The sequence below is a fragment of the Genypterus blacodes genome, unplaced genomic scaffold, assembly GCF_046128005.1.
Source record: "Genypterus blacodes isolate CSIRO-AG114 ecotype Tasmania unplaced genomic scaffold, CSIRO-AGI_Gbla_v1 ptg000028l_1, whole genome shotgun sequence".
Classification (NCBI taxonomy): domain Eukaryota; kingdom Metazoa; phylum Chordata; class Actinopteri; order Ophidiiformes; family Ophidiidae; genus Genypterus; species Genypterus blacodes.
Genome location: NW_027466841.1, coordinates 1,238,594 through 1,265,000, shown reverse-complemented (window position 1 = coordinate 1,265,000; position 26,407 = coordinate 1,238,594). Strand labels below are relative to the sequence as shown.

The 26,407-nt window shown below is 45.9% G+C and overlaps 2 protein-coding genes across 5 annotated transcripts in view; one reads left to right on the top strand and one right to left on the bottom strand.

The window, feature by feature from the left end:
• The window catches only part of cavin1a (caveolae associated protein 1a), a 15,828-nt gene extending 2,926 nt beyond the window's left edge, over positions 1-12,902 (bottom strand). Inside the window, exons 1-2 of the mRNA XM_076144339.1 lie at positions 12,581-12,902; positions 11,021-11,964 (exon numbers count right to left, since the gene is read on the bottom strand). Of these exons, the coding sequence (XP_076000454.1) occupies positions 11,021-11,497 (477 nt within the window). The 5' untranslated portion in view covers positions 11,498-11,964; positions 12,581-12,902. The remainder of the gene's footprint in view (positions 1-11,020; positions 11,965-12,580) is intronic.
• A 68-nt stretch (positions 12,903-12,970) lies between these two features.
• Positions 12,971-24,397, top strand: atp6v0a1a (ATPase H+ transporting V0 subunit a1a). Of its 4 annotated transcripts, none has more exons than XM_076144105.1 (22): positions 12,971-13,090; positions 14,192-14,356; positions 15,129-15,207; positions 15,344-15,441; positions 15,525-15,653; positions 16,376-16,458; positions 16,544-16,670; positions 16,876-16,958; positions 17,062-17,155; positions 18,148-18,360; positions 19,034-19,184; positions 19,427-19,566; positions 19,702-19,868; positions 20,048-20,138; positions 20,234-20,352; positions 20,459-20,675; positions 20,780-20,887; positions 20,982-21,089; positions 21,757-21,774; positions 22,277-22,394; positions 22,523-22,694; positions 23,707-24,397. In XM_076144105.1, the coding sequence occupies exons 2-22, from the start codon at positions 14,240-14,242 to the stop codon at positions 23,795-23,797; spliced, it is 2,523 nt and encodes an 840-aa protein (XP_076000220.1). In that variant the 5' UTR covers positions 12,971-13,090; positions 14,192-14,239; the 3' UTR covers positions 23,798-24,397. The 4 variants fall into 4 exon arrangements, with proteins under 4 accessions (XP_076000220.1, XP_076000218.1, XP_076000221.1 ...); XM_076144103.1 differs by having other exon boundaries at positions 21,757-21,819; XM_076144104.1 differs by having other exon boundaries at positions 13,015-13,115; positions 21,757-21,819.
• The last annotated feature ends 2,010 nt before the right edge of the window (positions 24,398-26,407 follow it).

Here is a 26,407-nt window from a genome sequence, read left to right as displayed (position 1 = left end):
TGATCATACCATAAAATGGACATTGCTTCCTTATCTGGTGCTGTGTATGGTCTGGGCCCGGCCCGTCCGCTCTGTATGGGTTTATTTTCAGCTGGCCTTTCCCTCTCTCTGGATTCCATTGACCATTCTCTGGCTACCAGCCACTGCCGCATTCGGGCCTACCGACACCCTCACGCAATACCCCCCCCCACCCACTCAGCAACAGATAAACACAGGGCTCTGTTGCCATGGTAACCTTCTCCTTAAATCAGTCCCGGATGGGTTGCGAAGTTTAGCCGAAACAAACAGCTGATGTGGCTGAAACAATACAGGAGTGTCTCGGATAGAGCTTGTTACTATTACAACTAAAATTAATACAGCAGCTGCTTTGCCGACATGCAAGATGAGGCTTCACTGACATGTTAATGTAAGGGGGATATTTTTGAAACACTGCGGCTTTATCTGTAAGATTAGACATCTACAAGTCACACTATTGAATTTCCGCTCGTGTTTAAGTGCAGGAAAGAATAACTCAGTCCCCATTTTAGGTTTAATTAATGAAATTCCAATTTATAGATTAAAAAAGAAATGATAGTAATAATATCAATGTGCCTCCGGAAGTAAGATAAATGCATCTAATGGCTGCTGCTGTGTCATTATCATTACACCATCTAAAGTGGCCGTCCCAATAGGCTATGTAAGATCTGCACCTCTCCACACGACCTCGCACGCCCCCAATGAATGTTACTGTGAGGCTGATCTGAGGTCCATCTGAGGTACATGGACTCTGCTGTACTTGTATTTGTCTCCCTTGTAAGAGACACTTGTATTCCTGAGGGTTAAATATAAAGCCTGAATTATTATTTTTATTGTGGTGTCCTGTGGTGAACCTGAGCAAAACAGGCTGCGAAAAACACTGACTTGCTCTATAAATATGCACACACTCAGTAAACACATTCATTTAACAGTGAAGCATACTGGGGACAACTCACTGTATATGCAACTCTCTGTTATTTGGACTTTAGGTTGACCTCAAAACTGTCAAAAACATGACAAAGTGTCCATTTTACATCATACAGTCTCCATCTATCACTTTTCCACATTTCTTTTTTTGATCATATCAGACCATTGAGCCGTTGACTTCCTGAATACCAAAGTTTCCGTTAGTGTGCACCAGTGATAATTAGATATCAGCAAGCCCTGTTTGGGTGCGGCTGTGTGGTTACGATCAGTAAAAAGAGGCAGTGTGATAAAGCGAGGCAGCAGTGGAGCCAGAACACGCAAGCAGGCTGAGAGCGTGTGGACGGAGACGGAAAGTCCATTAGTGTCCCTGTGTTACCTTCCTTTCTCCTCCAACTCGCCAGCCATGGAAAAGTCTGCTCTGTGTGTATCTGTGTATTCTGTCAGGTGACAGGGGAATGACGAATGTGTGTGTGTGTGTGTGTGTGTGTGTGTGTGTGTGTGCCCTTTTCAATGAGACGCAGTTCTGTTGCAAATGTCTCTTTCCTTTCGAAGAGTGGAGGTGAATCATACCTCATGGAAAAGTTGGCTATGTTGAGTGCAAACTGTGTGTGTGTGTGTGTGTGTGTGTGCGTGCGTGTGTTTTTTCACTCGTACAAGCAAACAAGTATGTGAGCGTCTCGTAGCAGGAGGCACAGGAGGGCTCATTAAAACATCCCAGCAGGCCGGGTGGCAGGAGTTTGGTAAACAACGTAGACTAAAACATACAGAGGACGACAGAGAGGTAAGACAAACAGGAGAGAGGACGGTTGATCATCTGCAGGACGTCAGCAATGTCTCCTGCTTTAGGAAAGTTTGCTCATTAAAAGCTCCAACCTCTCCACCCCGTATCTCCAAAATGTTAGAAAGTGAGCAACCATCTTTGGCTTTAGCGGCTAAACTAACAGCCCCAAATGTTATTTATCTTTATTTATCATCACATTTTTCATCAGAGGCCAAATGCTCCACGTCTGACTCACGGCGGCTCAGGGATTATTTTTAGCACCGGCTGTTACCACGGACAACAGAGCAAACAGTGTCCTCAATCAGCGGCACACAGAGACCACAGTAGCTTTGACTAAAGCTGCTGGCATCTCTCCCGCTCTCTCTTTCTCTCTCGCTCTCTCTCGCTCCATCCCCTCTTTGTCTCCCTATTTATCTTCCACTCATCAGAGCGAGGTCGCACTCTAATCCTCCTCGCCCAGTGTTCCATGTTGTCATCCGGCGTTATTACAGCAAATAACATAATCAATAAAGTAACCAAACAGTTATACAGGCATACGAGAGAGAGAGAGAGAGAGAGAGAGAGTGTTATCGTGGTGTATATGTGTGAACATCTATTACAAGTCAGATTTAATTTTGCCGTGCTGCTACAAAAATGGATTAAAGCCGCATGAGGAAATGTAAATAATTAATCACTCTAATTACTGCTTTGATCTTATCTGTAAAATGAATCTCTGATCTTTGATTCCATGCATTCTTTGTAAGAGCGTGTAATTCCTTCATCGCAATCACACTGGGGATTGTATTACGTAATGCATCTAGACTTTAACATTCGAGATCATGATCCGACTACATGCATGCAGACATTTACAGTAGGACACAAACACACGCACACATACACAGATAAACCTCTCCTTCTGAGGCGTTGCGATGAAAGGCAGCTCTGGTGAGTCATGGGGCGGCCAGCTGTCTGATCCTGTCCAGCCTTTGCAGCTGTGCACTTTAGCTTATACAATGAGTGATATCGCAAACTCGTCTCCCCTCCCTCCGGGCTGGTCCAGCGCCAAACAAGAGATTGACATGCAGCAGAGGTGGAAGGGTTGGCGTGTTAAAGCACTGCGGAGGTCCTACAGAGAATGTGGAATCTGAAATGTGACTCTTGTTTGCTTTAGTCATTAATACTGACGCTTTCACGCACACCTGTTTGATAAGTACAGCTTCAGGTCGGGCGTAGCTTCGTATTCGGGGGATAGAAAACACAATCTGAACCCAAATTTGAACTCGGTTATGTCATCCCCTCTACTTCAGCTATTCTGATGGTTTCATGTGTAAATGTCTGTTGGATGCTGGAAGGATTAACAACCCATACCGCTCCAATGTATAGACAGATTCATTCAGTGTGTGAGCTTATGTTCCAGTGTGTGTGTCTGTGTGTGTGTGGGCGCCACAGAAAGGGAGTTCCTTGGTTTTTCTGTCAAAGTGATTTGTGATTCGGCACACAGGAATCTTACCGGGGAAGCCCTTTTTCACAGCTCGGTCTTCACACATCCATGACTATGACACAAATGGAATCCCAGGGTCAGCCCCATGCAGAGAAAGGACATTTGCTTTTCCAATTACGTCTGTGTACGAACTGGCAGCTTCAGGTTCTGGAATATGTTATATAACGGAGCTCCCTGTTCTCTCTAATGTGCCGACCATACTGGCACTAACTGGTTACGGTGAGTTGTGCTGCAGCCAAATTTAACATCTCAGATCAGATTTTCCCTCCACGGGGCGACTGTAAATAGGCACACACACTAATCCACACAGCAGTTTGAGTACAGTTGAAAGTGATCAATACATACAGTATGTTTCTGTTCAGCAGTTCTGGCTGCTACTGACGGTCCTGGATTACACTGCAGTAACATAATGCTGAGCTGCAGCCTGTAACACGCAGGAACACCTGAGGATGTGGGAAGAGAAGCGCCTGGCCAACACCGATCTGCTTAATGATGGCTGTTCTGAACTCAGCCATTATTCATGTGATACTGAACAATGCTACTGAGAGACGAGGGACGGTCAGACACTGATGCAAGTTTTAACCCTAATCATCAAGTACTGCCATTGGATTCCTGCACAGTGGAGCTTGTACGTACGCCAAGCCTCTGATCTGCCATATCACAGCACTTTTCAGTTCTGGATTAATCATCACAAACACCTATGTGCGTGCAAAATATAATCCCGAGGGTCGGAGCAGCCACCCAGAGTCCCCACAGCCTATAACTCACACAGCAGCGTCAGGATCACTGAGCTGCCACAGCAGCAGTGGCAAATACTGAATCATCCAGCTAACTCGGCTGTTCCACTTATACCAGCGTGACACCGTGCAGAGATGTGTGTGAGATCTGAAAATACAGTTGTAGTGCAGGCGCTGCTTTAAATATAACATTTTCATTACGAAAATAAAGAGAACATTGTGTCTGTTTGTTCTAAAATGTTCTACATTAGTCTTGTAATGCATTAATCTACAAAACGGCAACTACATTTGCCATGAACACAAGTAGCACATGAGGTACAGCATGTACCCAACCACACAGACGGATATTAATCTGGATATAAACACACACACACACACACACACACACACACATTTACAATCAGTCTATCAATTGGTGCTGTTGATCTCTATCTTCAGACTCTCTTAATGAAACAGGACACGACATCATTCCAATCCTCCGCTGCCGGCGTATTTATAATCAAAGTAACATAGCGGTTTCCTTTCATACCAACTCAGACCATTTGGCCAACTTTGTTTTTTGGCAGCGACTTCCTAGTCTAAGGGTGCGCCTACAAATCTTGAAGTAAACACGGCGAAGTGCATCTGCAGCTCCCAGTGAATCACGTCGCGGTATGAGGACACGTTGCTGTTGACCGCCCAAGAAGCTAGATGAGAAATTCAACGGTCACGGATAGAGAGGTGACCTGATCTGTCTCCCAGCTGGCAAATCCTGTCTGTTGCTGTGGAATAGGGCAGGTGGGTGAGACAGGAAGGCAGCTATAGGATCGAGATCAGAAATCAGGAATCAGGGATCAGGACTCCAGTGTAATATCATTATTTTAGGAAGAGCAAGTTGAGATATTGCACAAGTATGAACATGTATCTGCACGTATGAGGAACTGCTTGGTGTGAATGTTTCCAGTGGCGACCTCTGCTGACACCATCGCCCCTTTAAACCCACTTCAGTCACATGTCACATATAGCGGCATTGAACGCGCACCATGTGGAAATGTGCCACATGCTCCGCTATGTCAATCGCACATTATCTAAGACTGTGTAGGGCCCGTGAGAGACGAGGCTCTCATAGCTTACATACTGTACTTCACACGGCCCCACACAAACCAAGAAACAAAGTACCATGTTGGACAAAGTGTAATGTGTTGGGTGTGAGGCTCCCCAGGCCCTGCTGGATTAACAGGGATCCTCTTTCATATATATTCAAGCAGCGCAGGAAATGCTAGAACAACACTCAGCATGATGTATATGTATATCTTTATGCCCACGTATAAACTTTATAATCTATTGTAGAGAATTCTTCCTTCATAATGAGCTTATTAAAACATTTTCTTTCATTTTGACCATTATCAGCTTGAATAACACCAAATTCAGTTCTGCTCTACAAAAACAAACACAGCGAACAATAACAGGGAGTGTCTGCGTTCTGTATTCAGAACACACTCACATTGCTGTAGCTCCAGACAATAGTATTCCAAAACTCTCATCAGAGGCCGACTGATTTCCTCTCAGTGAAGGCAACGGGTTTAATCTTTAAACTGTGTATGAAGGAATACAAAAGATGGAGGCAGGTGTGTGTGTGTGTGTGTGTGTCTGTGAGTGAAAAGGAAACACAGCAGCACAGATTTGGATCACACAGGCTCCAATATGTCGCTGTTTTCCATGAAAACAAAAAAGATGAGAGGAAGACAGAGGCGAAACAAAGGGGGGAGATATGAGTCATTCGTCTTCAAACTAAATTCAAATTCCAACATATTTCCTATACACTCCCTGTAAACCTTAACTTATCTATTTAAAAACATTAAATGCCAAACGAGTGCAGATATTACTCTTAAACATCGAACATCAGTGGATACAAAACTACAGCGCTTATGTGTTTGTGCATGTAAGCAATCCACATATGTCGACTTAAAATAGGAGAAACTATTGGAGGTGAGAGGTTGCTGCTGAATGCTCCACACGCACAGGTTTGCGTGCTACCATGTACTGGAACTCAGCATTGGCTCTTCACTGTAGCTGACATGCGACAGTGAAATGTGGAGCCTGCCAGATATCTTTCCACTGGCCCAGGGAGGAGAAGCACTGCACAACATACAGTACAAGTGCTGTGGCTGAATACTGAATGAGCACGAAGACATGCAGAACGATCTGAGTTGATAGTGGGAGTGATAGGGGACAGAAACCGAGATGGTCGAGTAGGCGAAACTGGCAGGGGAGGCAGAGAGATGCCGGGGCTATGAATCATAAGTCTAACTTGGTGCTGCTGCTTGAGTGATTGTCGTACACGTCTCTCGTTTTGGCTGAGTGCTTCATGACTGCCCACTCTGTAATGAGGCCGGGCGCTGACTTACGTCTGGAAACAAACGATCACCATGTTGAGGACATCTGGAACAAGCGGGGTTGAGTTCGGACATACGTGTGCGAGGTAAAAGCGGTTACGGAAAAAAGTGGGGCGGCTATCAGGTGGCGAGGGCTCCTCGGCTGAGATCTGAGCCTGATGTTTGGACCTGGGAGGGGCTTTGAGGAAGGTATGGAGGAGACAGTCTGGAAGGGAGAGGTCTCACATGCCTTGAAGGCTCTTACTATCCGTGCCAAACACACCATGGTTTGAGACGCACACATGTAATATCTACGCTGTGACAGCCAGACGCTATCAAATCACGTAGAACGGCTTAATCGCACCGCTATCATTGGAGAAGCCGCGTGTTTGTGTGTGTATCAAACTGAGGAGTCTTTCTCTGTAACCATTAGCAAAGGTCAGGTGTCAAGAGGATGAAAGAGTTGGCATCTACCTTCATCAGCCTGTGTTCGCTCATGGCCATGCAGCTCTTACACAGAGAGCCAGCAGAGTGAAATTGCAGGTGATGAAGAGGGCGTTACAAACATTACATAACGTTGTTTATGAGCTACCATAATTCCATGTTTATGCCAAAAAGAGCTAAACCCCCTTTGGGCTGTTCTGGTGCTTTGCTCTAATCCACATTATTAGACAAACAATGTGAATATGTAATATCAATAAAGCTGCAACTGAACACCAACGCCACAAAGCCATGCCTCACTACAGACAGGGGACCACAACATTATGAACAATATGAAATTAGATGTTTCGCCTGAAAGCAATTAGCTCCAACAATCTGTGTGTGTGTGTGTGTCTAAGCTGCTGAAAGGCTTCTTCATCTACTGCTGCTCTTTGCTTTGCCTCATAGCCGAGCACAGCCTCTTGTTTGAGCGTATTGCTTGAACACTGAAACAGGCATCTAGAGAGACATTCATATTTAGTGCATAACCATTACATCACCACAGTCAGCCCGTGTGGGATCAGTTGGAAAGCTAAAGTATTGTCTATACACCACTTCATTGAAATTGCGTTGCTTGGAAACAACCTGGGTTGACGTCTCCTCTCAGGTATTGCTATAAACACTGTTTGCTTTAGGAAAACATTGCAACAGGAAATGAGTGAATTACTAAATACTCAGGGGCAGGGATTCAAACTTGTAATCATACCATGTTGAATGACTAAGAATTGCTCTAAAAAGGGCTGTGAGAGTAGGGAGAGGAAGGAGGAGGAAGAGCCCACTGGGGTCTGTAGAGCGCTGATTGGCTGCTCGTGACCTGTGCAGCATGAAGACCCTCTACTGCAGTAGGGACACTCAAAATCAGAAACCCCAGCCTCTCATGTCTAAAGACCATATTTGGTGAAATCCCTGTAATTTATTTATTTTCTGCAGTGCACTCCTGATAAGCCACAATTGATGTGTTTTTGGGAAAACTGAACTCCTGGCCTCAACTCAAGAACTACAAAGGCCTTGTGAGAGTTTGACTCACTGGTCCATTCATAAGGTATAGTTAATGATCAAAAAACACAATATTCTATATATATATATAGATATAAATGTAAATTAATACTATGTTTTACTCATTTATCTGTGCACTAAAGCAGGGTAACATATCCAGCGTCTTCTTTGATTCTATTGAGGAAGTGTGATAGCAGCAGCATGAGAGCTTGGCTCGTCTTTCAGTCTCATGGGAGACCACAGTGAGAGCTTTGCTTGAATGCAGCTGCTATCTAATTAAAGAAGGCATGTTTGAAGATGATAAGGATAATGTGACATATCTGATATATGTGTGCATTTAATAATGTCCTCCTCTCCACACCCTGCTGTGCTGCTCAGGATCAAGCACCCTACCATCATTTTGGGTTTAATTATAAAGCAGTCTTTCCCCGGGACGAGATGTCTTTAAGTGTGTGTCTGATCTCAAACTGTCAAACTCCAGCTGCAAAGAAACTAAGCAAACACACTTCAGCTGAATACAAGTTCATCTACTTGGCAAATGCAATAAAAAATGATTCACGTGTCTTATTCAAACTGCAGTTTTGCTTGTCATTTGACACTATGTGGCACTAATGTAGGTGAAAGGCAATACAAGTGAGGAACTGCCACACACACACACACACACACACGCACACACACAAACACACACACACATGTATTTGTGGCAGATTACGTACTTACTTGTGTTTCCATCATTTTCAATAGCGTAATATAGTAAGAAATGAACACTGTCACGTGGTCGACGCCCGTAAAAAGCCAAACCCACAGGCTGAACCCTGACCTACCTGAACCGAGAGCGTAGTATTTTGCGTGACCCTTCACTTCTGTAACACTTTTACATTTTGAACCCAAAGGGCCAGTTGCAGCCTGTCATAGCCGACCAATCGGCACAGAACATTATATTTAGGAGGAGGCTTTAAAGAAACAACCGAAATGATGAAGTTTCTACACAGTGTGCACAGCGATGCTATGTTTACACCTTGTAGCACCGCAAAGGTCATAATGCTTTACGTTATGAAACACTTTTGGGCACCATAACTGGAGGTGAGTCTGCACAATGTGAATGTATTTTTGTCTTTGCAACTTGAACAAACAATTAAACAGTGACCACACACACACACACACATACACACACATCAAGATATTACTTTACTTGAGAGGATCTTGTATTACCTTACACCCACTCACCCTGGACCTCCATTAACCATAACCTCTACATACCTCCGCCTAACCTTTAACCCCATCCATTATGAATCCTAACCTGGACCTGTTTACACTAATCCAACATGCAGGAACACACACATTTGACCAACAGGAACACACTAATTCACACTAAATACACCTTAATGACAGTCAGTCAACACTGACTGACTGTGCTGCTGACCACCGACCAGCCTCTGCGAATCTCTGTGTCACTGAAAACTTGACGCAGCCGGCCGTCCTATGGCAATAAATAGATCGTGGGGCCCAAACACAGCGACGGCAACACGGCACGGCAAACAACACTTTACATAACTGCTTTAAAGGCGAAGGATGAATTAAGCAGATTTGCAAGATTTGAATGAATGTCACACGGTGGACAATGTGAGCAAACTGCACTTCTACTCAGAATTAAAGTGAGGGAATTATTTTTTGCTCAAGTGTAAACTGTACTTCTGCATATGTTACACTCCAAATTGCATCAGCACATGTGCACAGACAGCAGAGTATGAGGCTTATATCAGGTGCTGTAGTGACACAAACAGCGGGAGGCGCTTGCTTTACGAGGATAATTTATTGCGGCCCCAGCGCCTCTGATTGGATTTCTTGTAAATGCCAGCTGAGTAACTGGCTGCCGTACAGGACAACCTGGGACGGGGACGTGAAAAACGCTCGCCGCCATAGATCCTCCAGGAAGCGCTGTTCAAAACAAGCGTGTGAGGTTTTTGAACTCTTCCTCCATTGCAAATTTAGAATATGTTTGCGAGTTATTTGTGCAAACACATGACCCAGTGCATTGATAAGTTCCTACAGATTGTAATGAAATGCATCTCTGTCTTTCAACCGCAGGACTACAGAGGTTATAGTGTAATACGCACAATGCTCTCATTCGTCTATGATCTGACGAGAGATTTTCCAGGGAGGTTTCAGCACAGAGTCCAAACTACAGCAAAGGTACCACTGTGCATACTGCAAGTTTCCCAGCCAGACATTACAGCATGTCAAGGCTAAAAAAAGACTCGCTCAACCAGTGTCAAATGCTCTGCAGTGGCTCTGGCAGATCGGTGCCCCACTCTCAATATTTTCACACAGTAATTCAATCATTATTTTTGCATTCATGCCCACATTCTCCTCACAAAATCATTAGCCAACCCACGTCTACCGTGTACAGTAACCATTGTTGGCTTGGCGTGGCTGTAGACGGCCACGCCCCCTCGTTTAATTGAGGACGAGTATCTGGAGCTACATTCAATTGTGAATTGATCTGCATTTTTGTCTGAGGTCCCGTTTCTGAATGATCTTCATAATAAAACAAAGCATCTTTGTGTCTGCATTGCACCGGCCTGCCAAACTCTCTGTCTCCTCAGCTCTGAGGCAGGGCGTTGGTTCTGTCTCATGTGGACCAGGATGCTGGTGTTGATGGGCCTCAGGTTTTTATTTACTCCCCTAACCTCTCTTATTTATATAGTCTTCACTGGCTAACCGTGAAATGCTTGTGGAGTGGAAGAGGTCACTGCCTGATTTGCTCTTTTTCCTCGCCTGGTTTTCGACGGCTGCAGGATTTCCTTTCCTTGATTACACGGTACACCAAATTCCAAATAGTGGAATATGGTGTCATCTTGGTAAACATTACAATCTCCATTATGTTTTGGGAGCCAAGGCTTCGGTCAGCAACTACATCATGGATTCTACCTCAGAATCACAACTCACCAGAATGTGTCTGTTAAAGTGAACTACCTCTGTTGAGATGATGTCAAAAGGTCGCTGGGATGTTCCTTCATCTTTTTCAGGGGCATTTCACACCTAATCCCAACTTTCCCTTGTGATATGAGGAATGCAACACACCCCTTGATGACATGATGAATGTGTACTGCCCAAGCGATCTTAACACATTCATGTTAATAGCCACGTCACATTTTAAAGATGTATAATATTGCTTTGATGATCAACATATTATGTTCGTTACTGAGCAAATACAGACACTGCACCCCTTAATATCCCCCCAAGTCACCTGGTAGATGAGGACTTTGAAGTTACGCCTCTTGAGCAGCTCGTTTTCGTTGTTCTCCAGCTTCTTGATCTGGCCGGCTTGCTTCTCCAGGTTGCTCCGCACCGTCTTGACGTTGACACTGACCTTGCGCACTTTATCGAGCATTTTGTTGACAGTGTTGGCAGTGCCAGTGTGGTTCTTGGACAACTTGGCCAGCTCCCCCTGGATGCATGACACTGATTTCTCCATGGCTTCTTGTCGGGCCTCTAGCCCATTCTGGGTATGCTGGATCTGGTCTACCACCCCGATGATCTTGTCTAGCAGAGACAGAACCATGACACCATTCATCTGCGCTTCGCTCTTGACTCCGGCCAGCACCAAGTCCACCTCCTCAGCGGGATCATCATCATCGACAGCCGGCTGGGTTTCAGCATGCACCAAGGCTATTTCGTCATCATCATAAGCCATATGCCCCTGCTTGAGACCTGTATCTGCCATGGCTATCGACTCCAAACACAATCCACTTGCACGCTTACAAGAGATAAAAATACACTACTGAAAACGACTTACAGGAGCCTTTCTTGTCTTACAAAAAACTTCTTCCACCACTTGTTTGCCTCTTTCTATCCTACTTTACCCTCAAACGCTCTTTCCAGCCTGTCTCTCACGCTCAGTGTCTCTTTCTGCCTCTGGTCTGGGATGCTGGCCAGCCAAGGGGAGCAGAGCCTCTCACAGCTCAGGCATATGTGCCTTGACTCAAATGCCTCTACTCCCTGTGAAGCCACCCAGTCAAACTTTTCCCTTCCTACACCAGGCCTCCGCCCCTGGCTCCCCCTGCTGCTGGGGCTCCACCCCATTTTAGCCCTTAGCCCAGGACGAATTTATGTCCATGTCCCACACTCCACCTCCTGGGGAGACTTGGACCTTTCTAGTGGAGAAGGATGAGGGTCATCAAAGGTGAGATCCTGTAGCAGGAGACAAATCAGTTCACATCATTACACAGTACTTAAAATTGAGTCTCACACGTCATTGTTACTTTGCAATAAAATAGATTTAGATGAAACAGAAACCTGATTTACATGTGGTTCGTTTTGGGAATGGCATGTTGGGGAGTTTGTAAGAAAAAAAGCTGCGCCTCTAAATTGCCCGTGCTCATGTATGCTGTTTGTCCAGCAGATGGCGTGTTTTCCTTCATAAACTGTCTGGACTGTGTATACAGTATATGTACTGCAAAGTAGTGTTTTTATTATTCATCTATGTTTGACTCCTGCAATTTTGTGACTAAGTTGTTGAATCATAATAACATATTTTTCTTTATTTGAAATAAGTATAAGAGATAAGAACTCCAGGAATTCCAACACGTGTTGGATTATTCCCCATTTTACTCAAACAGCAAACTGAAATGAATCCATATGTGACGATGAATACTTTCATTGTAAAGCTTAAGAACAGGTAGGAAAGAGCACCCGACTCATTCCCCTCCTTATTTCACAACCCCGGAAAAAGACAAAACTACATACAAATAATACACATTTCTGAAATAAATAAATGCAGATAAGGTGTTCTTTGTGATTTCCTTACGTGTATACATGAAGCTTCGTTCAGGTAACTGTTGGACTACAATCATGGCTTCTTCTTCAGGTTTGACTTCTCTTCTTCCGGTCTGCGCTTGTGAAGCAACCAAGCCCATTAGCGCATCAAGTGCTGCCTTCAATGCTCCTCGAAAATTAGGAATATCCGAGTAACATGGCGCAACGCATTGAAGGGTTTTCGGTTGAGATGAAGTAAATCCCCAGTGGAAGCTGTTTTTCTGACTAGCAAAATACAGATATTAAAAAAAACACACATATTATTTAAGAACGAAACAAAGAGGAGAGAGTATATGTGTTTTTTCCACCGCCAAGACGTCTTAGCACATCATGGCACAGCAAGTCTAATGACACGCCCACTGTAACGTGCAAAGTCTGAACACGTAAAATAACCGACATCACCCAAACGTAGCGGCAGAGAACCGAGCTAACCGGTCCATAACAAACACGCAAGAGGAAACTAGAGACCCAGCTGGAAAAGACGGGATTCTCCACGGAGACAGTAAGCAACTATGGCTGAAATCTGCGTATGTTACAGCTAAGATCAGAGATGACTTTAACCAGTTAGGGTTAACGTCAGCGCCGTTACTAAATGCTGATCAACAGGTGTCCAAATTTAAGCTAACTTAGTTAACACTCGGTACTGTATACTTCGTTAGCTTTAGCCACAACGACACAAGCTTGCTACTGTTTAAATAGACAAATCAGCTACGCTAATTAAATTCACAAACAGTTTCACGAATATTGAATTAAGTTTGTAATTCAGTTTTGCTTACAGAACTGGGGCAACGTTGAACCCAATTAACCTTAACTTTGCGTGTTAATTTGATAATTACCGTTAGCCAGAGTATTTGAAAATTAATATGCAAAAACTATAAACTAAACAAGTTTTAATTTTTTTAAATCATTTTAACTTCTTCGGGCCTATGACTCGGTGAATATTAATGCGGTTTATCAGCAGAAACGATCACCTGACGCTGACAGCTTTGACAGGTGAAGCTACGGAAGCCTTGAACTCGTATGTAAATTAATTAAATAAACTTAAAATCTGTTTTTTATTTGGTATAAGTCTATTCTGAATACTTATTTAGCTGTGTGTGTGTGTTTTTGTTTTCTAGTTAACGTCTATTTGCTTCAGACTTTGAGGCTTAATAGAGCGTTAACGCTACAGGTCACATGCTCCGTCATAATCCATTGATAAGCCTGGCGTGTTGGTTTTACAGGAGGAGGTTCTGCTGCTTAGCCTGAGGACAGCTACTAGAGCCTGAACACAACACTGCATTGCATTTCAAGCCCCCCGGAAAGAGTTATTTCAGAGTAAACTTCCTTTTCAGCAGAACTAAACTGCAGCACCGATCATGGGATCAACATAGGGCGATTTTTGCTTTGTCATACACTCACTTCTCACGCTAGTGATAAACTATCACTCCACTGAAGAGGTCGTTCTCGTTAGAAGGCTTCACACAAGCATGACAGGCAAAGAAAAGTGTTGAATGTCGAGCACTTTAAGCTCATTAGTGTTATGTTTTGCAGGCGATGTCTGATATTCATCTTTGCAGAAACTGTATATGCATGTGAGTGACTGTTATTGTCTTTGCTTTAGAGCCTCTGAGGTTGACTTGAGTGAGTGTTGAGCACCTTCTTCGCCACAATGGGGGAACTCTTCAGAAGTGAGGAGATGACACTGGCTCAGCTCTTTCTCCAGTCTGAAGCTGCGTACTGCTGCGTCAGCGAATTGGGAGAGATTGGAATGGTGCAATTTCGTGACGTAAGTCCACTGTAATTCCATCCCTTTTTCCTCTGAATTATTGGGTTTTTCTGAGTCATCTCCCACTTGTTCACTCTCCAAATGCTGTAGCCACGGTGTAAAGGCTCAGGGAAAATGAGTTGTTATTGTAATCTGTGGTGGTTTTTAAAAAAAGTTCACATCACTGACATTGTGGAGAAAGTGCATACCTTCTGCATCGTGGTCATCATGTGCTCACAGCTGACCCCTAATTCCACGCCTGAGAAAGCCCATTCCTGAAGAGCCCAGAGGCAAGCATTGTGCTACAATATAGGATGGGCTGTGACAAAGTAACATCTGTTCACAGTTACAATATTCAAGCAAAGGTAACTTAAGATACTTCTGTACCATTCTTGGTAATGGGTATTTATTCTGTTACTTTTGAAACTTTGTATTGTAATTGTGAAGGAAGAATGTATCATGATTTTTTTCTGAACTGATCCCAGCATCACATAGTCTTAACAATATTCTAGTTGTGATCTGTTTAAAACATTTGCCCCCAGGACCTTTATACTGTATGCTATTAGTTACATGTTCATTTGTTCAGCTGACTATAATGATAATATTTCCAAGGTATAATATAGAAAATAAGCTATATAAGGCTATGGTAATAGATAACTGCACAATTCCAGCACGTCATTTAATGATTGATATGAGAACATGACAGGTTGCTAATCAACGTGCAAACACCTTATAACTGGATTTTGAAACGATACAACCACTGTTGTTTAGACTCATTCTTTTTTTTTTGCAGCTAAATCCTGACGTGAACGTGTTCCAGCGGAAGTTTGTCAACGAAGTACGACGATGCGAGGAGATGGATCGCAAGCTGAGTGAGTGAACTTGATGATATGGCCCTGTGAGGAGAGGTGGGAGGCCTAAATGCAGGGAAAGTTCTGTGTCCAGCGCAAGCAACAACTCCAACTCTCTTGTTACTTGGAAAAACCTTCTCCTCTCCTTTTTTTACAGGATTTGTGGAAAAGGAGATCAAAAAGGCTGGCATACCTATCCTGGACACAGGAGAGAACCCGGAAGTCCCCTTTCCAAGAGACATGATCGACCTGGAGGTGAGAGCACTCTCTGAGGCCACACTGTATGCTCCATCATCCCCACGCCTCCCTCTGAATCGCCCCTCAATGTCCCCTCACAGGCCACGTTCGAGAAGCTTGAGAACGAGCTGAAAGAGATCAACACCAACCAAGAAGCACTGAAGAAGAACTTCCTGGAACTGACTGAGCTGAAGCACATCCTGCGCCGGACACAGCAGTTTTTTGATGAGGTCAGCCTGACTCAGCAACGCAAAGCAACCCGAACAAAAACAGGAGCGGTCAGAGTTTTCATGCAGCATTCATCATTCAAGCATGAAGAAAGCGAAGGGTGGAGTCCAGATTCTGTTTGTATTTGTTGATTTTGCCACTCGGTAGCAATAATATTACTTACCAGAATACTGCAGAATAGTTTTTGTGTAAACTCCAAAGGATTTATAGTTGGCTTGGTGTTAAACAGATAATTGCTGGGTGTAAGGATTAAAAGCTCTCACAAAGGAACCCTTATTGCTGCTTGACTGGGCAAAATGTTCACTCGTGATTGTATGTGGTCGCTCACATGGCCTCGGATCACTTACTGCAGCTACACTCCTACTGTTTAATGCACTCTAATGTTGCGGCACTGTAATATTGAGGACAGATTTGATATCGGATGCGGAAGTCAAAACCTTCCCCGTCAACCTTCGCCCTGCATCCGTTCCACTTCATTGCCTTCACAAGCCAAACTCGGTTAACGTGTAAAGTTAAGACGTCTTTTACAAGTTGTTATGAGTGTTGATTGAGGTAAATCATTTAGCCAAACGCAGAGCTGTTCCTGTCAGCCATTAACTGCTGCTGGAAACACACCTTGGCCCTGTCTGTGTGTTATTCTCCAAAACAAACCTCAAACCTTTCACATGGTAGCAATGTCATTGGAAGTGTTCACGTGGATGTATGTTCTCTGACTCTCAATCAGATGGAGGACCCAAGTCTGCTGGAGGAGTCATCCACCCTTCTGGACCCAAATGAGCCGGTCCGAATTGCCCCCCTCAGACTTGGGTGAGTTTGTGTTTACAGGCTCCATTCCTTTTTTCAAATTGACCTCACTATTATCTTACACACAGACTTCATCCACTCCTTATAGATTTGTTGCCGGGGTCATTGGCAGAGAGCGCATTCCCACGTTTGAGAGAATGTTGTGGAGAGTTTGCCGAGGAAATGTGTTCCTGAGGCAGGCTGACATCGAAGACCCACTTGAGGACCCGGCTACAGTCAGTACTTTTCAAACACAAAATGAGTCCAGCCAAGAACATTGATTGTTTAGAACTTGAAACCTGAGTGCAATATTTACCGCTTGTGTTTGCTTTGTGTTCTCGTCTGGAAGCAAACAGAGAAATTAACAAATAATGCAGATGTCCCGTGTTGTCAGTAAACACTAGTGTGTGTTTGAATGCAAACTGTATGTTGTGTCCACAGGGCGACCGTGTCCACAAGTCCGTCTTCATCATCTTCTTCCAGGGAGATCAGTTAAAAAACCGAGTCAAGAAGATTTGCGAGGGGTAAGAGAGGAAGCTGAACCTGAGTGAAAGCTAACGTATGACATTGAGGAAGCTGTGCAGATCCGTGTGCATCTCCTTCCTTATCCGTGTTGTCTGCTCACAGATTCAGAGCTTCCTTGTACCCGTGTCCAGAAACGTCACAGGAGAGGAAAGAGATGCTGGCAGGAGTGAATGCACGCATCGACGACCTCCAAATGGTAAACACGTCCGGGAGATAGCTCTCAAACAATTTGCATGTTACGCTGGCTGACCCAAAGAGGTACAAACCACAGTTATGTTCCCCTTTTTATCTCTCTTTGTGTCTGCTCAGCCTTTGGTGTTGTTTTTGCCAGCATGAAACGTTAAAGGAAGGAAGTTGCACAAGGTTTGAGACTCAAAAAAAAAAGCATCCGCTGTCTTCAGACTTTACATCCTAACCCAATCTCGTATGAACGTGTAGCAGAAGGAGTTTATCCCTCAAGTGAAAGCTCATAGAAGATAATTCCTAGGTATGGAAGGTCGAGGTGGTTACTAAAACAAATGACATGACATGTGATTGTGGTTTAGTTGCAGCTGGATCTTTGCACAGGGAGGCGTCTTATCAGTAGTCGGTTTGGCTTCAGTCTTATGAGCTTTTGCATGGAAGGAGCACAGTGATGTTTACCGGCAAAGAGACGAGAGGGAGGGAGGGAGCGAGAGAGAGAGAGATGAGAGAGAGGCTTGATGTGCAGCCCGCCTCCTGCCCCATCAACTGATATTCCCTTCCGCCGTGACCCGGAAAATCTATTGAATGTGGATCTTTGCGTTTGTGGATCTGATGTTATGATGGTTACTAAGTGGCGATCATAGCCGGGTGACAGAATGGCACGGGGCAGGAATAATGTCAAGCTGCTTGGATTGCAATCCGCTCTGTGTGTGTGTGTGCCATTAAGTCTCTTCGTGGAGCTCCAGTGTCTCTGCTATGTGCGGATCGTGGGACTTCCTTTTAAATGTAACTCATGCAGTATACTGTACACACACAAAGGTCACATAGACTTTACCTCAGGTGTTGTGTTTCAGGCAGAGAAACCATTCAAGCATTTTTTTAAGGCATTCAGGCTTTCAGTGTTTTCCGCTCAAGAACCATTTGAGGTTTTGGCTCTGGCGTCGGTCGTCACTCATTGACTTCTGTAACCGCTTGTGCTGATCTGACGTTTTCCTCCCCCTAAAGGTGCTGAACCAGACGGAGGATCACAGGCAGAGGGTCCTGCAGGCCGCTTCAAAGACGGTCCGGGTGTGGTTCATCAAGGTGAGGAAGATGAAGGCCATATACCACACGCTCAACCTCTGCAACATCGACGTCACTCAGAAGTGCCTGATCGCCGAGGTGTGGTGTCCCGTCTCTGACCTGGAGTCCATTCAGTTCGCCCTGCGCAGGGGGACGGTGAGTCTCCCGTCCGTCGCCTCACATATTCAATTCTGTTCAGATCTAGGCCCCGCCCCCAGATGTGAAACAACACATGCTGTTTAAGCTGTGACGCTCCACTGTGATAGCAATATTGTGATAACAGTGTTGACTTACGGTGATCTAGTTCGGCCCTGGTGTTGAATGTAAATGTAGATGTAGTGTGTGTGTGTCAGCAGAGGCTTGGCCCCGTCACGCACGCCCGTCTACCAACACTGAATTTATCGCTGGGCTATCTTTGCTCCTCTTGTCTTGAAACACGAGGCCGCTGTGTAAATGAATCCACAGCTCATCTCTCCGCCACCATCAAGCTGCCCCGGCTGACCGCTGGTGTATTTCCTGTGTTTGGTTGATGTTTACGTGACTGTGAGGAGGTTCCATGGGCGGTGAGCGAGGGCTGCAGCTGGCAGACTGATCACAGGAAAGATTAATGCCACTTTAGATACACATCTTCCTCTTTAGTATGTACCAAAGGATTGTGGCTGACATTTCCTCCCAGCTCTTGGAAAGCCTGAGTGGATAGAAGTGGTCGACGGCAATATTTTCTTTTTAAACCTGATTTGTTTAAGGTGATTGTAAGTGACTGTAGTTGAGGTCTAATGCCACTGCACATCTGTAATCTGCTCCTGCTCCATTGTCTTCTGCTCTGTAGGAGAAGAGCGGCTCCACCGTGCCCTCCATCCTCCACCGGATGCAGACCAAGCAGACCCCGCCCACCTACAACAAAACAAACAAGTTCACCTCCGGCTTCCAAAACATCGTCGATGCCTACGGAATCGGCAGCTACCGTGAGATCAACCCAGGTAAACCGGTTTGCCACGCCCGTTCCTATGCATTCCCGGCCTCTCTCTCATCGGGAGATCGTCAGCGCCTTTAGTCTCTGAGGTCCGTCTCCCTCGCAGTGACGTCCGCCTCATCAGCCATTATCACTGAGACTGAACAAGCTGTGTGTGTGTGTGTGGTGACTCATGTTGTCTGGCCTGACGTGACATTACACCCTCGCCCTCATCCGATGCCTGCCTCCCTCCCTTCTCCTTGTCCCCAGCTCCATACACCATCATCACCTTCCCTTTCCTCTTTGCCGTCATGTTTGGGGACATGGGCCACGGCGTGCTCATGACCTGCGCCGCCCTCTACCTGGTGTTGAGAGAGAGCAGGCTGATGGCGCAGAAGAGTGACAACGAGGTAGGCGTCCCATCACAGCTCATCTCATCTCTCCCTCCTCTGCATCAGTGACCGCTTTGCCTCACGGGTTTGTTGTGATCTTTACAGTCTCCGAGAGTAAAAATGTCTTCTTTTCTTTTCTTTTTTTAAACAAAGATGTTCAGCATGGTGTTTGCGGGCCGCTACATCATCCTGCTGATGGGGATCTTCTCGGTCTACACGGGCATCATCTACAACGACTGCTTCTCCAAGTCGCTCAATGTGTTCGGGTCCGGCTGGAGTGTGCGACCCATGTTTGACCTTCGAGTAGGAGGCAACTGGACGTAAGTGTCACCAACATGATGTTTAAGAGGGCGCGGCCTGTGGTGTGTGTGTGTGTGTGTGTGTGTGTGTGTGTGTGTGTGTGTGTGTGTGTGTGTGTGTGTGTGTGTGTGTGTGTGTGTGTGTGTGTGTGTGTGTGTGTGTTACTTCATCTCAGACTTTTGTGTCCCGTCTTTTTAAGGATGGAGACGCTGGAGAGCAATAAGGTTCTGCAGTTGGACCCGGTTGTGGAGGGAGTGTTTAAGGGGCCGTACCCCATCGGCATCGACCCGGTGATTATTCCTCCTCTGTGTCTCTGCCCCATGGAAACCAGCTTTGTTTACAAGTCCATCTCCTGTTGTTAACACGCTGACACGTTGTCCCTCAGATATGGAACATCGCCTCCAACAAGCTGACGTTCCTCAACTCCTTCAAGATGAAGATGTCTGTCATCCTGGGGGTCATCCACATGATCTTCGGAGTCTCCCTCAGCCTCTTCAACCACCTGTGAGCTTCCCACGATCCCCCTGTTGCATTCTCTGTCTCTTTGACTATGTGTGTGTGTGTGTGTGTGTGTGTGTAACTGATGGAATGGCCTTGTGCTGATGTGCAGGTACTTCAAGAAGCCACTCAACATCTACTTTGGCTTCATCCCGGAGATGGTCTTCATGTGCAGCCTGTTCGGCTATCTAGTCATTATCATCTTCTACAAGTGGGTGTCATACAACGCCCGCATCTCCAAGGACGCTCCCAGTCTCCTCATCGCCTTCATCAACATGTTCCTCTTCAAAAACAACGATCCCACCAACAAACCTCTGTATACTGGACAGGTCAGACATACGCATTTGCACTCAAACTCCCTCAGCTCGCCTTAGAACCGAGTGCAGTAACCTGGACGCGGTCTCGTCTGTTGTGTTTCCTTCCCTTGATGCAGATGGCCGTACAATCATTTTTGGTGGTCATCGCTGTGGCATCAGTTCCCCTCATGTTGATAGTGAAAACTCTGGTTCTGCGGCGACAGCACATGTGGAAGAGGAACCTGGTGAGTGGAAGCGGATCAAGCACGTGATTCTACAAACCTGTTTCTGCTCCGAGGTCGCCCGGTGTGTCTAACTTCTAATGTGCTCGGCCGTCAGGGCACGCAAGACTTCGGAGGGATCAGAGTGGGCAACGGCCCAACGGAGGACGAGGCCGGGATCATCCAGCACGACCAGCTGGCCCAGCAGTCGGACGACGAGCCGGAGGTAAGAGAGGCGCCTCCTCCCGCGCTGGTTTACTGGAGTGCGTTTGAATAATTCAGAACAGCGATTCACAGGCAGAAACATAAACCACCACCTTGTGTTTCCACTCCCACTGTGGCACTGGGCAACATGAATTATGCACCACGCAAAGCTTTAGGCTCTCAAACGGCTACACGTGAAAAAGGAACAAGCTGCAGCCAAATCATAAAGTCACCATGACGTCTTCAGGTCGACGTGTTCCATTCTAGTTCCTGTTTTTTCTTCTTTGTGCCATAATTTGGTGTTCTTGTCATATTCTGTTGCTTCTCAATATATGGAAAGTAAAAGTGTGTGTGTGTGTGTGTGTGTGTGTGTGTGTGTGTGTGTGTGTGTGTGTGTGTGTGTGTGTGTGTGTGTGTGTGTGTGTGTGTGTGTGTGTGTGTGTGTGTGTGTGTGTGTGTGTGTGTGTGTGTGTGTGTAGAGCGATGAGAGTGTATTGTGACGGCCAGTATCCATTAATGGGACTGAAGCCTTTAGAGCCCATCATCAGAGGCTCTAAGCTCTCTTCACGTCTCTTTATTGCTTCCCTGCTTCCTGATGTACAGCTTTTGAAATCTGCGTGGGTGTTCTGTTGTTTTGTTTTTTTTGTTTTTCAATAACAAGGCATTAACTTTTCTTACTTGCTTTCAAGGCCCACGAGGAGGAAGAGGTAGGACAGGCGCTCTTGAATGCCCCTCCATCCTGTGACCAGCAGGTTACCCTGCGACCCCTTAATGTCCTAGTGCATGAACCGTACCGCTAGTCTGCCTATGCTACCACCTCAGCTGCTCTTAGCTGTGCGTGTGCGTGTGTGTTGTGTGAGGGCTGTGTGAGTCATCCTGGTGTCATCCTGGTGTCCTTTGCTCTTAACTTGGGTTAACTTGGGAGTCCCGTAGGAGCAGCATCCTCTTGGTCGGTGCTTCCTCACATGTGCTGGGCTTTGGATGCATGAGGCGTCCCGGCTGCTTTGGTGTCTCTATTCATTTGTTTTTTTTGCTGATCTTCAGGGGAAATAACTTAACTGTAATTCATAATTTAACCTGTCTGTAAAATGAATAAACATGCAAAATGGACCAGTCTTGTTTTCTGTGGCCCTGTTATCCATGGGTCTGTGTCTGTACGCATCACACACACACTCAGTATTTATCTATTGTCCTGTCTGTCTTCCGCAGTTTAACTTTGGTGACGTGGCGGTGCACCAGGCCATCCACACCATAGAATACTGCCTGGGCTGCATCTCCAACACGGCTTCTTACCTGAGGCTCTGGGCCCTCAGTCTGGCCCATGCACGTGAGTCCTCTTACACACACACACACACACACACACACACACACACACACACACACACACACACGTTCACCTTCACCCTCAGTGTGTTCAATCCATACAATCTGTCTGTGTGTCTGTGTCTTGTCCAGAGTTGTCCGAGGTGCTGTGGACCATGGTGATGCACATTGGCCTCTCCAGTCGCAGCTTGGCAGGCTTCCTTCTTCTTTCCATCGTCTTTTTCTTCTTCGCTATTCTCACAGTTGCCATTCTTCTCATCATGGAGGGTCTGTCCGCCTTCCTGCACGCCCTGCGACTGCACTGGTGAGTTGGATGTCATGCCAGTTGGTGGTATGAATCCGTATACGCCACAGGCCTACAGCACCATCTGCTGGTTAGGGGGAATTCTGTCTCTACTGGTTTGTCTTCAGGCCACTCAAAGACACACACACATCTACATCACAACATGGTTTCCATTTAAGATACGGTGAGGATACAGAAGAGTAACATGACCTGGCCTCAATATTAAAGTGTGAGAGTATCTATAGGTGTGTACATTCGTTCTGTGTGGCTTTGTGTAAATGTCTCAAAGCTGGAGTACAAGGCAAACACGGTCCAGTTGAACAGGTCTCCTCACTGTCAAACGTGTTGAGCATCATGGCTGTCCAACCGGGGCGTGTCTCTTTCCTGGCCCGGGGCCTGGAACATGTGACAGCCTCATCAATAAACGCTCTCTCTCTCTCTCCATTTATACCCGCGTGCAGACGAGCCCAGGAGGCCTTTGTGTTCTCTCCGCCGCTACCGTCTTTGTACGCCATCAACTGAATCGACTGTTTAATCCGCCGTCACAGTCACGTTTCTCTGTGATCGTCACACCAAACGTGACTTGTCTACCTCATGTCGCCTCTCAGGTCTGATTGAGAGTTTAGCTTTAGGCGCTCACGTCAGCATTAAACTCAAATGCAACAAACAAAGATGCTAGTTTGGACAAGTACAGTAAACGGTTTCTGTGATTATCCTCCATTTGCCCGCCCGCCGCTCCAGACAGACGGTGGAATGTCGGGGCGGCTCGTCAGTTAGAAGGTCATCCAGCCGTCACTTAGCGTCCGGCCTTTTATAAATAGAGCCCGATCGCTTTACAGCGGAGGATGAGGCTCAGGTGTCTTGGCTTTTTGGACTGTGACCAAAGGTTCAAGGCATCCTGGTTGTTAGGGTGGCGGTGGCGGCGGCTGTAGGTGGAGTCACTTACAGGGAGAGGCTGGAATGGGGGCGAGGGGTCTGTCTTTACTGCTGCGTGCCTGGGTCGTCCTTTTCTAACTCATCTTTTCTCCCACAGGGTGGAGTTCCAGAACAAGTTTTACTCGGGCCAGGGCTTCAAGTTCCTCCCCTTCACCTTCGACTGCATCCTGGACGGGAACGAGGAATGAGCTCGTCCGGATTCTGCTTTGTTTCGATGTGAAGCTTGTGTCGTATAGTGACGTCTCCTTTACTGTTTGTGTGTCTGTCTGTGTGTGTGTCTGCATTTCTGGAATTCATTGAACATTCACACATCAGCTGACATTCCTGAGAGAAAATAGCATTACGTAATGTTCACTAATGTTTTGTATGATATTTGATTTTGTTTAATATTATTTATGCAACCTGTGTTCTCTTTTCCTACTGTGGGGCCGACTGACTGATTGATTGATTGATCGGCGGCCCCCCATGTTGCTGTATGCAGGTCGGGCTCTTGTTCTCTCTGTATCGGCTGCACAGAGAGCTGCAGTACTGTAAAGATCTAAAGGGAATCATGTCATCTAAACTCGCTCTGCAGTTGAATCCGTCTATTCTTCATTTCTCCACACTGAGGTGATGAAAGTTGACACCTGTGGATTATTTATGTCGGTGGATTCTCACTCGTAATCCAACTAAACACTAAAAACCATTGAGAGTGCCGCCGGTGCCGTACATCTCTGTTCCCTGTGTTGATTGATGTTTTGTGTCGAATTGTTGTTTATTGTGTCAATAAAGTGGAAAGAGCCGCTTTACTTGCATGATTTTCTTCCTCCAGTGTGGAACATCTTATTTAGCAAACGCACACACACACACACACACACACACACACACACACACACACACACACACACACACACACACACACACACACACACACACACACACACACACACACACACACACACACACACACACACACACACTTCATTGCTTCTCCACTTGGCGGCGCTGTTGGACAGGTCCTATTGCGATTGATTGGTCTGAGCCGCCTTGGACCAAACTAGGACTAATCAAAGCATCTTTAAAGTCTGGGCCAGATGAATCACTTTGATGTTTGATTGTTGTTGTTTTGCCAACTTAAAAGCTAAAATCACCACCGTGCACACTGACTGCATTGGAAGTTCAAGTGCAGTTGTGTGTTTTTCTCACAATGGGCCTGTTCGTAACCATGTCACTCGCCCTTACGTAACCGACCGGTTTGCATGCAGGTTATGTTATGAGTCCAAACACAATCGTCGTGCGAATGAGCGTCTCGTTTTCAGACGTCTCGCTCGGCATTCTGGGAAATCTCCAGCAATCAAGCGTTCCATAGTTTTACCCTGAAACAAAGGTCAGATGTAATGTGCGTGTCGGAGCTATAATGCAAAGCTGGGCCTCATCTGCCAGACACCTCAGGGTGACTGGTCCTTAAAGACAACTGGAGCGAGGAACATGATGTCCTCCTCATCCTCCTCCTCCTCCTCCTCCTGAGGAAGAATGTGCATTTTTCCCCCTTAAACGAAGTTAAGAACAGTCACAACAGGCCGATGAAATAGTAGAAGTCTATTTATCTTTCTTTTTTTTTCCGGAACTGGCTCACTGAATTTAATAGTTCCGTGTGTGTGTGTGTGAGACCATGCGGGGGTAGGGGGAGGGACTTACGTAACAACTAGAGACGCCCGGCTGTGTTCACACTTCAGGCCCCTTCATCCAAGCCGCCGTCATGTTTCAATGTTTCAAAGCATCAAACCCACAGAGGCTAATCTTACAGTTTCACTCCTTTTATCTAAGTCAAACAAGCATGTGAGCTTTAGTTTGGCACAACTGAGGGAATGTTGCGTTTGACTTCACGTCCATAGATGAGACAGATGCTGTTACAGCTGCTCCAAAGCTTCACACCTCAGGAGAATCGGGTTCTTTCATTCCGTTCCTGCCACAGAAAACAGGAGTTTGTTGCGTCCGGTCCTAGATCCCCAAACTGTGAATCTGTGTTTTGCTGCGTTCTGGCTTTACCAGATCTGCTGGTGTTTGTGTGTGTGATGTTGGAGGGAATGATTCATGTGGTGTGACTTTGCCATGTCTTTCTCAAGGACGCCTCCTACTTGAAACAGTCTCATTCAATCATAGAATCCGAGTAAACAACAAGACCGGAGCTGATCTTTCCTCTACTAACTTGCAGAAACTCGACCCAGGGAGACCAGGAGAGTCCAAACCGGCAGTTTATTTGACTTTCAGGGTGAGGGAACAGCAGCGAGACGTTCTGTCCTGAGAGTCGTAGGATCTGTTCCCGTGACATTCCTCTGAGGCGCTCGATCGTTTGGTTAGATAGCAGCAATAACAGTCGTGTCTTATTGTCGAGAACAAATGACTCACCTGTCACACTGAAGCTGAGACTGTTCGTGATTGACAAGTGTGCCGATTCAGCAGCACAAAGCTCAGGTGATTGAACTCTTTGCTCTCTGCTGCTGATAACTTTGCTCTTGAAACTGTTTTGCACGACCTGTCTGACCCCCAAACCCCCAAGCTATTATTTCCGGGCCTTTTCTCACACACACACACACACTGATTTGACCGATTATATCAGGCAGCTTCAGATATTTATGGAAGTCTGACAGCATTGATGACGACATACACACACGCAAACCAGCCCACCTCTCTGTGGGAGAGAGTTTCATAACAACCCAAAGCCCAGAAGGAGCAGAGGAAACACAGGGAACAATTAACTGTCACATAAAAGACGTGATGGTCATAAAATCATTCCGGCCGCCTGGAAACGCTGAAAA